At 65.5% G+C, this 12,744-nt stretch overlaps 1 protein-coding gene across 1 annotated transcript in view; it reads left to right on the forward strand.

Moving 5' to 3' along the window:
- Positions 1 to 11,371: 11,371 nt before the first annotated feature.
- Positions 11,372 to 12,744, forward strand: part of RUFY4 (RUN and FYVE domain containing 4) — a 43,044-nt gene continuing 41,671 nt past the window's right edge. Inside the window, exon 1 of the mRNA XM_067529440.1 lies at positions 11,372 to 11,490. Within this exon, the coding sequence (XP_067385541.1) occupies positions 11,372 to 11,490 (119 nt within the window). The remainder of the gene's footprint in view (positions 11,491 to 12,744) is intronic.

A 12,744-nucleotide genomic window follows, 5' to 3' on the forward strand; every position in this document is an offset into this window, starting at 1 on the left:
GCCCTTCGCCGGCTCCAGTGAGGCACCCCACCCCCGATTGCCAACGTGACTCCGGGATGAAGGCAGAGAGGGGAAGGTCATGCAGCCTGGGGACTGCGAGGCCCCCTCCCCCACTGCACATCTGGCCAGGAGCCTTGCTCCGGGACGGCCCATCAGCGGCATTGGGCCAGCTGCACCGAATATTACTTGCCCAGGGGAGGAGCAGTGAGCTAATGCAGCAGAGGCTTGGGCATGCAGGGGCAGAAGGAGCGCCATCCTGTCCCTGTTGCTCACGGAAGGGGAGGGGGCAGCAGGAGTAGAGCTGCCCGGAGCAGCTGGGGTCTTTGGCTTCAGGTTACCCAGGGGAGGAGGGAGCACTCTCAGGAGGGGCTGGGGGAGCTCTGCCTCCGGAGGTGGGGCACGCGGGGCAGGCAGCCAACCCACGAGCTCACGTTTGCTAGCGGGCTGCAGCTCCTCACCTCATTGGGAGATTGACGGGAGTCTGGCTAGGGCTGGAGCCACTCCCCAAACAAATTGCCACAGCTGGTGATGCTGCCCTGTGCCCCTCCCCCTTTGCCATCCCATAATAGGGAGACCGTGGACCGAACGGGCGGCATGTTGGGAACAGGCCTGGTTTAAAGGCCACTTTCGGCGCCGTAACCCACGGGACTCCCTGCTGCAGGACGCCTTCGCCTGAGCGCCTGGAACTCATCCCAGATCAGCAGTGACATGAAGTCGAGAGGCAATGCCAGACTGAGGCGCTGCAAGCACCAGTGAGGACTGGGCCATAAGGGGCCAGCAACAGACTTAGATCACCCCAGGGGGCTAGCCCACCTTGCTACGGCAACCTGAAACACGGCCCAGCGAGGGGCGGGCGGCACTGGTGAATTGTGAGCTGGCAGGAGCTGAGATCGGGGTGCCGGGCACGGTCCCAACCCACAGCGAGAGACCGGCCCTGCCCCGCCCCGCCCCAGAGAGCTCTCAGGCTAAACGAAGAAAGGGAGTATCACCATCTTACAGACTGCGAAAGAAATGCAGCACCCCCGGTCTCACGGGCTAGGCATTGAACCCAGGTCCCGAGGGCCTCACCAGCCCAGCCGTCCTGTCTACGTTCAGAAGACTCGCCCTTTGGTTTTAGCAGCGTAGGAGCTAAGACACACATTTGATTGGCACCCCGGTTCGGGCAGTCAGTTCACACACCCCCCTGTGGGTCAGCCAGCACTAGATTGAGGCACTAGGGAAGGTCCCCCAGGACCTGCCGTGCAGTGCACGAGGGCATGAGCAGCTGCGACGTCTCTGCTGGTCTCACGAGCAGCGAAGACGCGGGCTGTCCTGTGCTGCGAAGAGGAGGGGCAGCGCCTCGCTCAGGTTTCAGAGCCATCAGCGGATCCCGGGGCAGGGTCGGGGAAGAACATTTCATCGCCCTGCTTCGCCTTCCACTGGGGCAGCAGAGGTCAACCGGCGGGAGAGGAAGGGGCCGGCCTCGGGTCAGACGGGGCCCAGGCTGTGTTAGAAGGGGCATCACCTGCAAAGGGGCAGCTCTTGCTCCTGGCATGCTAGCCCTCTCAGGTGGGGAGCGGAGAGGCAAACAGCCAGCCCGGGGGCAATTCGGACCCCCCCCCCCCAGCAAGGGGAAGCCATGAATCAGACTCTGCAGCACCCCCCCTGCCCCCACCAGGCCCCCATCCCAGAAACCCCGAGGGCAGCCCCAGCCTTGCCGCGATCCACAGTCTGCTACCCCTCGCCCCTTCTGCCCTTGAGATGGAAAATGTGGCCCTGCGGCTTGAGCGCTCGCCCTTGGCGGCTGTAATCCCAGCGGAGGAGCGGAGCGGAGGTTGCCTGCTCACTAGCCCCTCCGCCCCCCATCACAGGGCCCATCAAACAAGCGGGATTGCTAGCCACCCTCTCAGAGCCCCCGGCCCTCCTTACGGATGGCAGGGCCCTCTCCCGCAGCTTTCCATGGTACTTGCTGATAAAGGCCCATCTACACACGCCACGCTCCACACCCCAGGGCCAGGTGCCAGTGAGCACCTCACAGCGATGCTGGCAACCTCAAGGCTCCATCAGGGACAGAAGCCAGAGAATCCCCGTTAGCTCTTGGCAGTAGAGTGTCTAGGACACACACAATGGTGCAGTTCTGAGTCCAACTACTAGAGGGCAGGGGTGACACCTCCGCACCAGCCCGTGCATTCCCATTTCGCCACTACAAGATGCCGGCCAAGTTTTGTTTGAGCAGCGACAGGGAGCAGGTCTGGGGTGGGCGTAACCAGGAAGGGGGGGGGGGGAACGACGACACATCAGAGTTACTAAATCACACCCTGTCTGGCTGGACAGGGCCTCAAACAGTCGTCAAGTCCAGCCCCTTGCGCTGAGGCAGGACAGCAGTGGCCTAGCCAGACTCCAGGGACTTCACTTCCTGTCCCAAACAGCTGGGCTGGCGTTGCATCAGGGGCACGGAAAGCAATTCCCACGCCCCCCCGGAAGGCTCGGAATGAAGGCTGTTGTGCGGGAGGGTGAGGAGTCCTTCTCATTATAACCCGGACTGTTCTCATTAGCCCTAGGAACGGCCAGCCTCTCTCCGCATCTTCAGTTCTCAGCCTCAGCAACTTCTTGTGGCAGTGAGTTCCCCAGGCTAACAACGCTGCCTCGTGGACCCTATCGAACCTGCCACCTTCCAGGCTCAGGAGCTGCCCATGACCAGGCTGAGAGACAGACCAGCAGCTCCCTGGCATTGGGCAAACCCACTAAGAGTTCGTGGTGGGGTCCAGGCGCCTCAGGGGACTTGCAGCGAGCCTCTGCCCAGCAGCCACCAGCCTTGGCAGCTGCATGCAATGAGTTTTGGGGGGTCTCAGCCCAGAGCCCACCGGCGCAATTGGCCATCTGCTGGCCAGGCCAAGGACCCGGGGGGGGCTGACAGGCTAGGGGCAGGTCTCCCTGCTCCGGGGCCCCCAGCCGGCCGGGCCGCAGGTCAGAACCTCCCTGCAGGCGCCTTTGGAACTGGGCAGCCCCAGGGGAGGGCCGGCCCCGCCCCGCCCGCTGCAGTGACCAGGCCCCCAGAGAGTTTGGGGGGCGGAGGGGGCTGCCAGACCCCAGCCCAATTCCATCCCCCTGGGCCTCGGGATCTCCCCAGCTCCCGGGTGCTCGGCGCTCCCCTCCCAGGGTCCCGCTGGCACCTGCCACCCGCCCCGGCTGCAGTGGGGCATCGCCCCTAGGCTTCGGCCGCCGGGATGGTCTCGGGCCAAGCAAGCTGGAGCCCAGAGCCCAGATCCGGGCTGGCCTGCCCCAGCCACCCGAGACAGCGCCAGCGCGGGCCCCACCGACATGCCCCACCCCACGGGGGCCCCCCCCGCGGCCGGGGGCCCCCTGCCCCCCCGTAGCTTGCCCACCCCTTCCTCCTCTGCCCACCCCGGTGCCCCTGGAAGTCCGGGCGCCCCGCGCTGCCTTGTTCCCAGACACGAAGCCAGGCGCCCCCCCCCCCCCCCCCCCCCGCGCCCCCTCTTACCTTCCCGGGCCGGCAGAAGCGCCGGGGCAGGAGGCAGGCGAGGAGGTAACCCCCCCAGCTGACCACCGAGGCGAAGCAGCGGCTGAGTCGGGTCATCGCTTCCTCCGGCCCAGCCCCGAGCGCCCAGGGCGCGCAGCCCCCGCGGGCAGGGGCTCTCCGGCGGACACGCCGCCCGGCTGCCGGGGGCGGGGGGCGGCTCCTGGCGTGCGGCTGGGCTAGCCCCGGCCACCCCTCGGCAGGTCAGCGGCCTGCCCCGAGCCAGCGGGGTGCAGCTCCCCGGGCCAGCCCCGCGCCGCCTCCCGCGCCTCGCCGTGCGCCCGGGCCATGTGCCGGAGACGCGGGCTCCAAGCGGCCCCTCTCCCTGGCGGGCGGCCGGACCCGCAGCTCCTCGCCGGGACCCCGCAGCCTGCAGCGGCCGAGCCAGCCTGGGAAAGCCCCAGCGCCGGCGCTCCCCGGGGTGCAGGGCGCCCAGCTAAGGCGGCGGAGAGCGGGATGCAACCGGCCGGGCACGCACGGCCCCGCTCCTAGGCACGGAGCCAGCCCAGGCGCCGCTCTCCCTGCGGAGCCGCCCGGCCAGTCCCACCCCCCATTAGCTAATGAGATCCCCCCCCTCCCTTTTCCCAGCAGCGGCGGGTGGCTGCCGGCTGCTCTGCGCGCTCCGGAGCGCCGCGTCCTTCACGGTCCCCCCCGGGGCGCAGGGATCCCGGCCGGAGTCGGGCGGCGCCGCACCCGAGGCGCAGGGGACCCAGGTCAGGGGGGCGAGCCAGGCAAGGGGGCCTTTGCCGAGCCCCCGCTCTGGACCCCAGCAGCTCGGAAACTGCTGCTCCCTCCCCCCATGGGATTTCTCCGCAGGGAAATCGTCAGCGCATTTATTCACCCCCCCCCCCCAACAGGGCAGGGCCGGGCCGTGACCCCCCCCCCCATTGGTCCAGAGGGGGAAACTGAGGCACAGAGCGCCCGAGGTCACCCCGCGAGTCTGGGGCAGAGCCAGGATTTGCACCGGGCTGTCCTTCCACTTTAACAGGTGCCCGGGCGGTGAGGTGCGGAGCAGAAGCGCAGGGGGCACTGGCGGCGGGGGGGGGGCGCCTTCCACTCCGTTTCCCAGTCAAAGGTGTGATTCAGGTGTGGCGCTAGGAGGCAGGACTCCCCGGTGCTAGGCCCAGCCTTGCCCGTGCAAAGGCTGGCGTGTCCTTTCCCTGCTGCCTGCCTCAGTTTCCCCCATGCAGTGGGGTGAGGGCCTGCTCACTCAGCTGGGAGAGAAAAGCCCCAGCTCAGAGCCGGGGGGGGATGGGGACCCCTGCAGCACCCCCTCTCAGCCAAGCTGCTGCCCCCGGCCTGCTCCGAGACCAGCATGGACATTTCAAACCCTAACACCCCCCCAAACACTGCACTGCAGTGTCATTGAAACATGGGGCGGGGAGGGACCGGAGAGCCCCGGGCCAAGGAAACCTAGCCTGTCCCAGCCAGTGGGGTGCCCAGCCTGCTCTTAAAAACCTCCCGGGGCAGAGATCACAACCTCCCCGGGTCACCCGTCCCGAGTCGCAGTTGGAAAGTTCTCCCTAAAATCCCACTTCATCTGCCTGGCTGCAAACGGAGCCGATTTCTTTTTCCCGAGCCTCAGCGGACACGGAGAACAGCCGAGCTCCAGCCTCTCTACAGCAGCCTTCGCCATGTTCACAGACTGGCACCCGCTCCCCGCTCAGCCTTCTCCAGACGAAACGCACCCAGGGGTTTTAACCTGTCTGCCTAGGGCCGGTTTTCTAAACCTTGGATCCATTTTTGTTGCTGTCCTCTGGGCTCTCTCCAGTTTATCCACCCCCGTCCCAAAGGGCCAGGCCCAGAACTGGACCCAGTTCTCCAGCTGAGACCTCCCCCGTGCGGAGCGAAGAGGGCCCGTGTCTTACATGCGTCACTTGTTAACACGCCTCGGGGATACGCGCCCTTCTCACAGCAGCATGGCATTGCCCACTCACATGCCACGTGTGACCCACCAGCACCCGCAGATCCTCTCAGCAGCACACCCGCCCAGCCAGTCACGCCCTGGTGTAGCTGAGTCCGAAGTGAAGCCCTGGTCTTTACCGAAGTTCAGCTGACCAATGTCGAATCAATGCTCCAAGATCATTGTGACTCCTACTCCTGGCCCTCCGAAGTGCTTGCAACCCCTCCTCGGCAGCGTCCAAAACCTTTATAGACACCCTCTGCACTCCGCTGTGCAAGGGGTTACTGAAAACACAGAATAGCATCAGACCCAGGACGGACCCCTGCGGGACCCCACTAGATACAGCCTGCCAGCGGAGCATTGGTAACGGCGATTGTCAACGCCGTGCAGCTCCCTTACGCACAGCCAGAGACCGTGCCCAGCTCAGACCAACAGCGGACTGGCGTGGGGAAGGGAGGGAGATTATCGCCCCGTTTTACACGTCAGGAACTGTTGCACAGAGAGATCCTGTGACCGGCCCCACCTCGCACAGCAGGCCTGGGATTGCCCCTAGACCTGTCTCCCACCCCAGAGCACCCGTCTGGGGTCCCCCATCCCTGAACTCCCCAGCCCTAGCGGGGAGTCCGGGGAAACAGCTGACCCTGCCCGTGTCCCTCTCCGCAGGGCGGTGCTGGGCCCCGGTGGGGGGGAGCAGAGAGGGGTTCTGTGGGGAAGGTCCCCATGATGGGGGAACAGAGCCCCCCCCCCAGCGAGCTGGGAGCCGGCTCTGTGGATGGAGATGCGGCAGAGGGTGACAAAGGGGAAGAGGGGGGGAGCGGAGACTCAAGCCAGGCTCCATCAGTACTTTGCTAATGGAATTAACCCTCCCACCCCCCAGGGAAATCACAGGATGCTCCCAATTAGCCGCTGCGGTGGGGAGGAGAGGGGAGGGGGACTAGAGAGTGGGCTTTTGCGGGGGGGGGGGGGGGGGGGGGGGAGGGAGGCGCAGCTGGGCTTTCCCAGAGCCCAGGGGGTTTGTGCTCCAGCGTCCATTGGCAGCCTGCCGGCCTCCCCAGCCCCAAGCCATTTGCCTCCCCACGCAGATGGGAAGGGAAGAACGGTCCCCCCCACCCCTCCGCCTTCCCTTGCTAAGCCCCCCCTGCCCAGGACCGCCGTAGCCCTGGGCCCCGCTCCCCCGCTGAGCCCCCAGGCCCCGCTGCCTGCGCCTTGGCAGCAGGCTCACCGGGTGCCCAAGGACCCCCACTTGGCCTGGGCCCCCCGGCGGGCAGCCAGCTTCCCCCAACCCACCCCGCACCCAGGGGACGCCTGCAGCACGGCGTTGGGCGAACGCACCCCCCGGGTTTCACGCCGCAGGTGGGCAGGCGCCACGGGGCCCCTGGGTGCCAGCCTGGGCAGGCGCCACGGGGCCCCTGGGTGCCAGCCTGCCCTGGATCGCGGGGAGAGGCGTCGGGTGGGACGCGCCCAAGCTGCTTTCGGATGCCATGCGCACGCTGACGGAGCCGGGACACGGGGCCCATCGGCCCGAGGACGGGGGATGGGCCAGCTGGCGTTTTACTCTCGCCACGGCGAACAAACCAGGGGGCCCCCGGCAGGTGGGAGGGGACACGCGAGCCCCAGCACACTGCGGGGACTGGAGGACCGCTGAGCCCCGGCCAGCACCCGCCCCCCTGCTCCCCGCAGCCGCCCTCCCTCCATTTCCCAGGCCAGGCCCTTTAATTATCTAATTGCAGGCGGTCCCTGCGCCAAGCCCCAGGTAATTTCATTTTGCTCTGGCCAAGGACATGCAAACGTCCTCTCTGGCTCGGCGGGTGTGGGAAGCGGTCCATGACAGCAGCTACTCCCCCCATCGCCGCAGGGGCGAGCACCCCTCTCCCAAGGGGGGGACTGGTCCCCCAACCCAGGAGTGCCCACGGGGCTGGTTTTCCTGCAAAGGCTCCTGGGTCTCCAGCTGGGCTGGGCTGGGAGGACGCGGGGGGTCACCGGAGCCGGGCAGAGGGGACAGCCCAGCATAGCTCTGCCGTGGGCGGTGGGGGAGGCTTGTCCATCTCCGCTCACACCAAGATCCCCCATTCCCAGCTCCTGGCTTTGCCGCATCCTTCGCCAGCTGGGGCAGCCCGACCTGGACGCAGCAGCCGGCCATTTGGCTTGGCAATCTCTGCAGTCTCTGTCTCCCCCCCGCCCCCAGCCCGCCCTGCTGGCAGCTGCAGAGACTTTCACAGGGGCCGCCCGCTCGCAAGGACAGCCAAGTCTGGTCCCTGCAGGCCTTCGAGCTTGATTTAGAGCCGAGCAGCCTGTGCAACTCATTAGCTAATGAACGCTCCCGGGGCTGCGAAGTATTGTTATTCCTCTTTACAGCGGGGGCAACTGAGGCAGGGAGGGGTGGGTGCTGGGGGCCTGCGTCATGCAGGAGGGCAGAGGCATTTTGGATGAGCTGGGGTCCCCTCTGGCTTTGGGAGGTCTGAGGCCTTGTTTGTGGCGGAGTAGTAGCAGCCATAGGCTAAAAAGCACGCCGTCCCGTCTAAACCCCCTCAAACAATGTAATACCGGGCTGGTAGGAAGGTGCTCCTGTCTTAACAGCACCTGGCACCAGCAGACAAAGGAACCGATCTCAGGAGGTTTACAGGGAAGGGTGTTGGAGATGGTTCTGCCTGGCCAGGAATCCCTGATCAATAACTGGGGTTGTAAAACACACGCTTCCCATTGGTTTGTCTTTACCTTCCCCACCTCTCTGCTTCTTGGATTGTTTCCCGCAGTTGCATAACTAATTGTGCAATACTGAAATCAGCGAAGGCGGGGGGGTCTGCATGTTCTGCAGGGGGTGAGGATTGGTGGGGTTTTTTGTAGCACCTTCGTTTAAAATGATGGGTTACGGCACAGCTAAGCAGGCCCCACGTTTTAATTATACAAACGGGGGGTCCAAAAGGAAGGGCTGTGGAACCGAACTCCAGGACATGGCCCAAGATCAGAGCTGACAGACCTCAACACCGGGCCAACCCCAGCCGGGCAGCTGGAGTCCCCAGAGCATCCAACCCTGACTGGCCACCAGGAGACGTTGACCTGCCTTACTGGGCGTGGGGCGTGCACGGGATTCCTAGTGGGTGTACTCTGGTTTGGGAACTGGTAATAAACAGAGAACCAGGCTATTACTGGGCAAGGCTCCTTCACTGGTAAAAAGGCCCCCACAAGCCTGCAGAAGATTACACCCAGCGCCCTACAAACTGGGAGAGGGTGGGAACTTCAATTAACCAGGTCACACCAGCCTGGGAACGGGAGACCCGGAGCCCTAGAGCACGAATTGGGTAAAGGGAGGTGTCTACGGACTGGGGAAGGGTGGGGTGCCTTACCCGGGTTATGCCTTGAGCCCTACAGCTTGGGGTAAAGGTGGGGTGTCCTGGGGTGCAGGCAACAGGCCTGACACTCTAAGACTCCAAAGCCCCCTGCTGATTTAGGGTGCCCAGCTCAGGGCCCTGGGGGCCGAGGCTCAGAGGCGCCAGGCACTCACTGCTCCCATTGATCAACACCCCGGGAAAATCACCTGCCAACAGAGACACCTGCAACCAGGGTGTCCGCCTCGGTGACCAGCATCACCGGCAAAGCCAGGGCAGCGCTGGGAACCCCAGAGATCCGGCCCCCCGGTCACGCCGCCTAGGAGCCCCCCCACACACAGCGAAGTGTGAGCAGCAGAGCGCAGTCGTACTCACTGACTTCCTTGGCCTGGCCACTGAAACCTTCCGCTCGCTTCCAATTGGGGCAGCTCCCTGGGTCAGTTCTGCCCAGGGCCAAAGCTCTCCTGGCCACAGCTGCCCTGCAAAAGGGCCAAAGGAGGGAGTGACCTAGGGGCGGGGCTTTTATCCCACCCAGCTGGGGGTGGGAGGAGCTACATGCTGTCATTGGTGGAGCTGGGGGAGTGGGCGGGGTCACTTTAATGCCACCAGGGCTTTGCCAGGGCCTGGATCTGCCAGGAGGCTTTGCAAAGCCCCCACCCCACCAGCAGGGATTAAAGAAGAATGGGGCTGGAGGTGCAGGCCTGGTTTTTGCACCCCTAAACCCTCAGCACATCACTCTAGGGGGAACTCCACTAGCTGGCAGCAGCAGCAGCAGTAGGCTATTATCTCCCATGCAGCAGGACCCTTCCCAAGCATGTTACACCGAGCACCCGCAGTTCCAGCTGATGCAATGGGCATTCAGCCCTGCGGGTGAATCCGGCCCCAGGCGGGCGGAGGCCAGTAACTGAGACATCTGAACTCAGCGGTCCCTGTTGGAAACGGGGCTGCTAGGGCCCAGCTGGGCTGCGTGGGTGCAGGGGGCCCAGGAGCTGACGGAAGCAGAGGAAGCGAAGCCTGCGGGCTGCAGCCGTGCTGCCCGCTCGAGTCGGCCGCCACACGCCCGCGTCTCGTGATAGCGGGTGGCTGTCCTCAAGCCCCAGCGCCTGGAGTCAGGGGGTTACAGGGAAAGAAGGAAGGTCCTAGCCCCACTGGCTGCAGAGAAGAGCTGGAGACCATGACCCCAGAAGGGCTCCAGCCCCCCAACGGCGAAGGGGGAGGTGGAAATACAGAGAGAGGAGTCAGGCACCTGCATTCCTTTGAGGAGCTGGGCTGCTCCCCCAGCCCTGCTCTGCTGCACCACAGGGAGACTGAACCCCCGGGCAGGGGGTGAGATGGAGGGGGAGGGGCTGGGAGAGCCCCCGGGCAGGGGGTGAGATGGAGGGGGAGGGGCTGAGAGAGCCCCCGGGCAGGGGGGTGGGAGGGACGGACCAGGGGCGAGGGGCACACTCAGAGAGAGGCTTCTCTCAGGCACTCCCAAGGGCTGCTAAAACCTTCCCATCTCCAGGGATGCTGCCAAGGGAGGAACCCAGCCGGAAGCCGCCCCCCCTTTCCCCTCCCACACACACAGACACACACACACCCCCAGGCTCCGCTCACCAGGGCCCCTGGCCACGGGCCTTTGTACAACCAGACGATCCCAAATGCCCCCCATTTCTTAATGAGGGGGAGGGGAAATGGGCCCGATGCTGTGCGGTGCTGAACACTTTCCGCGGCTGCCAAGGCCACCGGCCTGGCCTCCCCAGGGATAAACCAACCACCCCACGGTCCCCACTGACCATTCGTTTCAGGGCTCGCTGACGTCTGTGCTCCTGCCTCGGCTGCGACAGGCCCGTGGTGCAGGGCGGGGGACACGGGTGGCACTGGCAGGCTGCTGGGTCTGGGCTCTGCTGGCAGAGGGCACCCCCACCCCACTCACACAGGCCTCTGCAAAACCCCCCACGCTGGGTTCAACCGAGAAGTTAGAGGGCAGGTGGGGGACCCGGGCCTAGAACCCCCCGACCCCTACACGCCACACCCACCCGCCCTGGCCCTCTCACCTGGTGGTAGCTGTCACTGGGCCTGGGCCTGGGCCTGGGCCTCTCCCCTGGTAGCCGCTATAGGGCTGCGTCCCCCATTCGTAAAACCGGTCCATGGCACTTGCCCCATCGGGCGCCTCTGGCCCAGGAGCCCACGAATTCGGGAAGCTCACTTCTGGCATGCCCACCGTGGGACATCGGAGATGTCCATCACCCTGATGTCAGGGCTTCTGAGCCTGTGCTTTCCTGGTGTGGAAGCCTGGGGCACGGATGCACAGGGTCACGCCCCACGGACGGTGCTCTGCCGTGGCGGGTGGCAGCCCTGTGCTGTGGGAACAGCGGCGGATGTGAGAGCCGTGGTCTAGTCCTTGGGCCTCCCGTCCCAGCCTTCGTCGATTCAGACCGTGAGCCCTCCGTGGCAGGGACTGTCTCTTACTACATGGACGTACAGCGCCTGGCGCAGCGGGACCCGGATCCCAACCAGGGTCTCTGCTGAAATGCCAGCAGCAATGCAGCCAGCTGGGTCGAGAGGACCCGCCCGCCGGCCAGTCTACCAAGCTAGGCGAGGAAGAGAACTGAGCAAAAATCGAGCGGGGAGAGACGGGCCCCGATGCCAGCCGAGACACGGGGCTGCCGGGGCCTGGCGCCAAAGCCGCGGCCTGAGAGAAACGGCCGAGATCTGCTGGTGAACTTTGGCTGCCCCGCGAGGATGACGGAGAGGAGGGCAAGGTGAGAGGAGCAGCCGAAGGGCCTGGAGAAGGGCGGAAGGCCAGGATGGACGGAGCAGGAGAGGGTTGGGAATGGGACCCCAAATGGGGATCAGACCCCCCCCCCGATTCAAAACCACTGGAAGTGCCTGGGCCAGGTGCACTCCCCCACTCTGCTGAGGGTTTCCCCCACAGCCCCGTGCTTGCCCCATTGCCAGAGGAATTTGCCCCCCGCCCTCCAGCCCTGTGGCACACGCAGACCCCCTCCACCGGGGGAATTCATGCACCCCCCAGCCCTGTCCCACTGCACCCACACTCCCAGCCCCTGGGATTTCTCCTTCCCTGCTGGGAAGGGCAGCGAACTCCCCGCCAGCGGCAGAGGGTCCCACGCGGCCAGGCCTGGATGTGACGGGAGCGAGGGGCGGGGGGAGGCGAGAAGGCGGGAGCTGAAGGATGCCAGCCGGGATGTTGTCTTCGGGGCCCGGGGAGGGGGGAAAGCCCCCCCTCCCCCTCCTGGAGCCGGGCCAGTCGCCCTGGGGGCAGTGAGAACGCAGGAGCGGCCAAGACCTCCGGGAGCCTCCTTCCTTTCGCTCTTGGACGCGTTTCAGCTGCGCCCGGCACACAACGCACGGAGCTGGGACCGTTCCCGGCACAAGGGGGGACTCCAGAGGGACAGCCCGTCCCGGAGATCCTGTCCCCAAACCCTGTTCTGTTGGGGGGAGGGCAAATTCCCCCCACACTCACACCGCCCCGTGGGGCCTGATGGGACAGGAGAGGCTGGGCCCAGCACAAACTGGGGGAAAAGCAGCTGGAGGGGAACAAACATGGGGAGTAAACAGGCCTGCAGGGGTCCCCCCCCTCTCCAGCTTCCACACATGGGGCACATGCCTCACGCTGGGCACGGCTGTGGCCCCATCGCCGCAGCATCCCGCTCCTCAAGGTCCTTCTCCCCCCAAACCCTGGGAGGCAGGGCCAGGCTCTCCTCCCCCCTTGGAAAGGCTAAGCAATTCGCCCCAAGCCATACGGGGAGAGGAGCAGGGAACCAGACCCTGATTTGTGAACTGGAGCAGACCGGGCTCCCTCCCCCGGCGAAGGAACAGGCAATGGACCCCCATCTACCAACACAGCAAGGGCCAGGAGTGCACCCCTGGGCTCGCTTCCCCTCCTCCACCCCAGCAACACGTGCCAGCAAATCTATTCGAAGCAAAAGGAAGACCTGGGATAGGGCAGGCCCGTTACTCAGTGGGGGGGGAAGGGGGGGGAGCAACAGGAAACG

Source organism: Emydura macquarii, unplaced genomic scaffold (assembly GCF_026122565.2).
Source record: "Emydura macquarii macquarii isolate MOO-44397 ecotype Brisbane River unplaced genomic scaffold, CSIRO-AGI_Emac_v2 contig_2988, whole genome shotgun sequence".
Lineage (NCBI taxonomy): Eukaryota > Metazoa > Chordata > Testudines > Chelidae > Emydura > Emydura macquarii.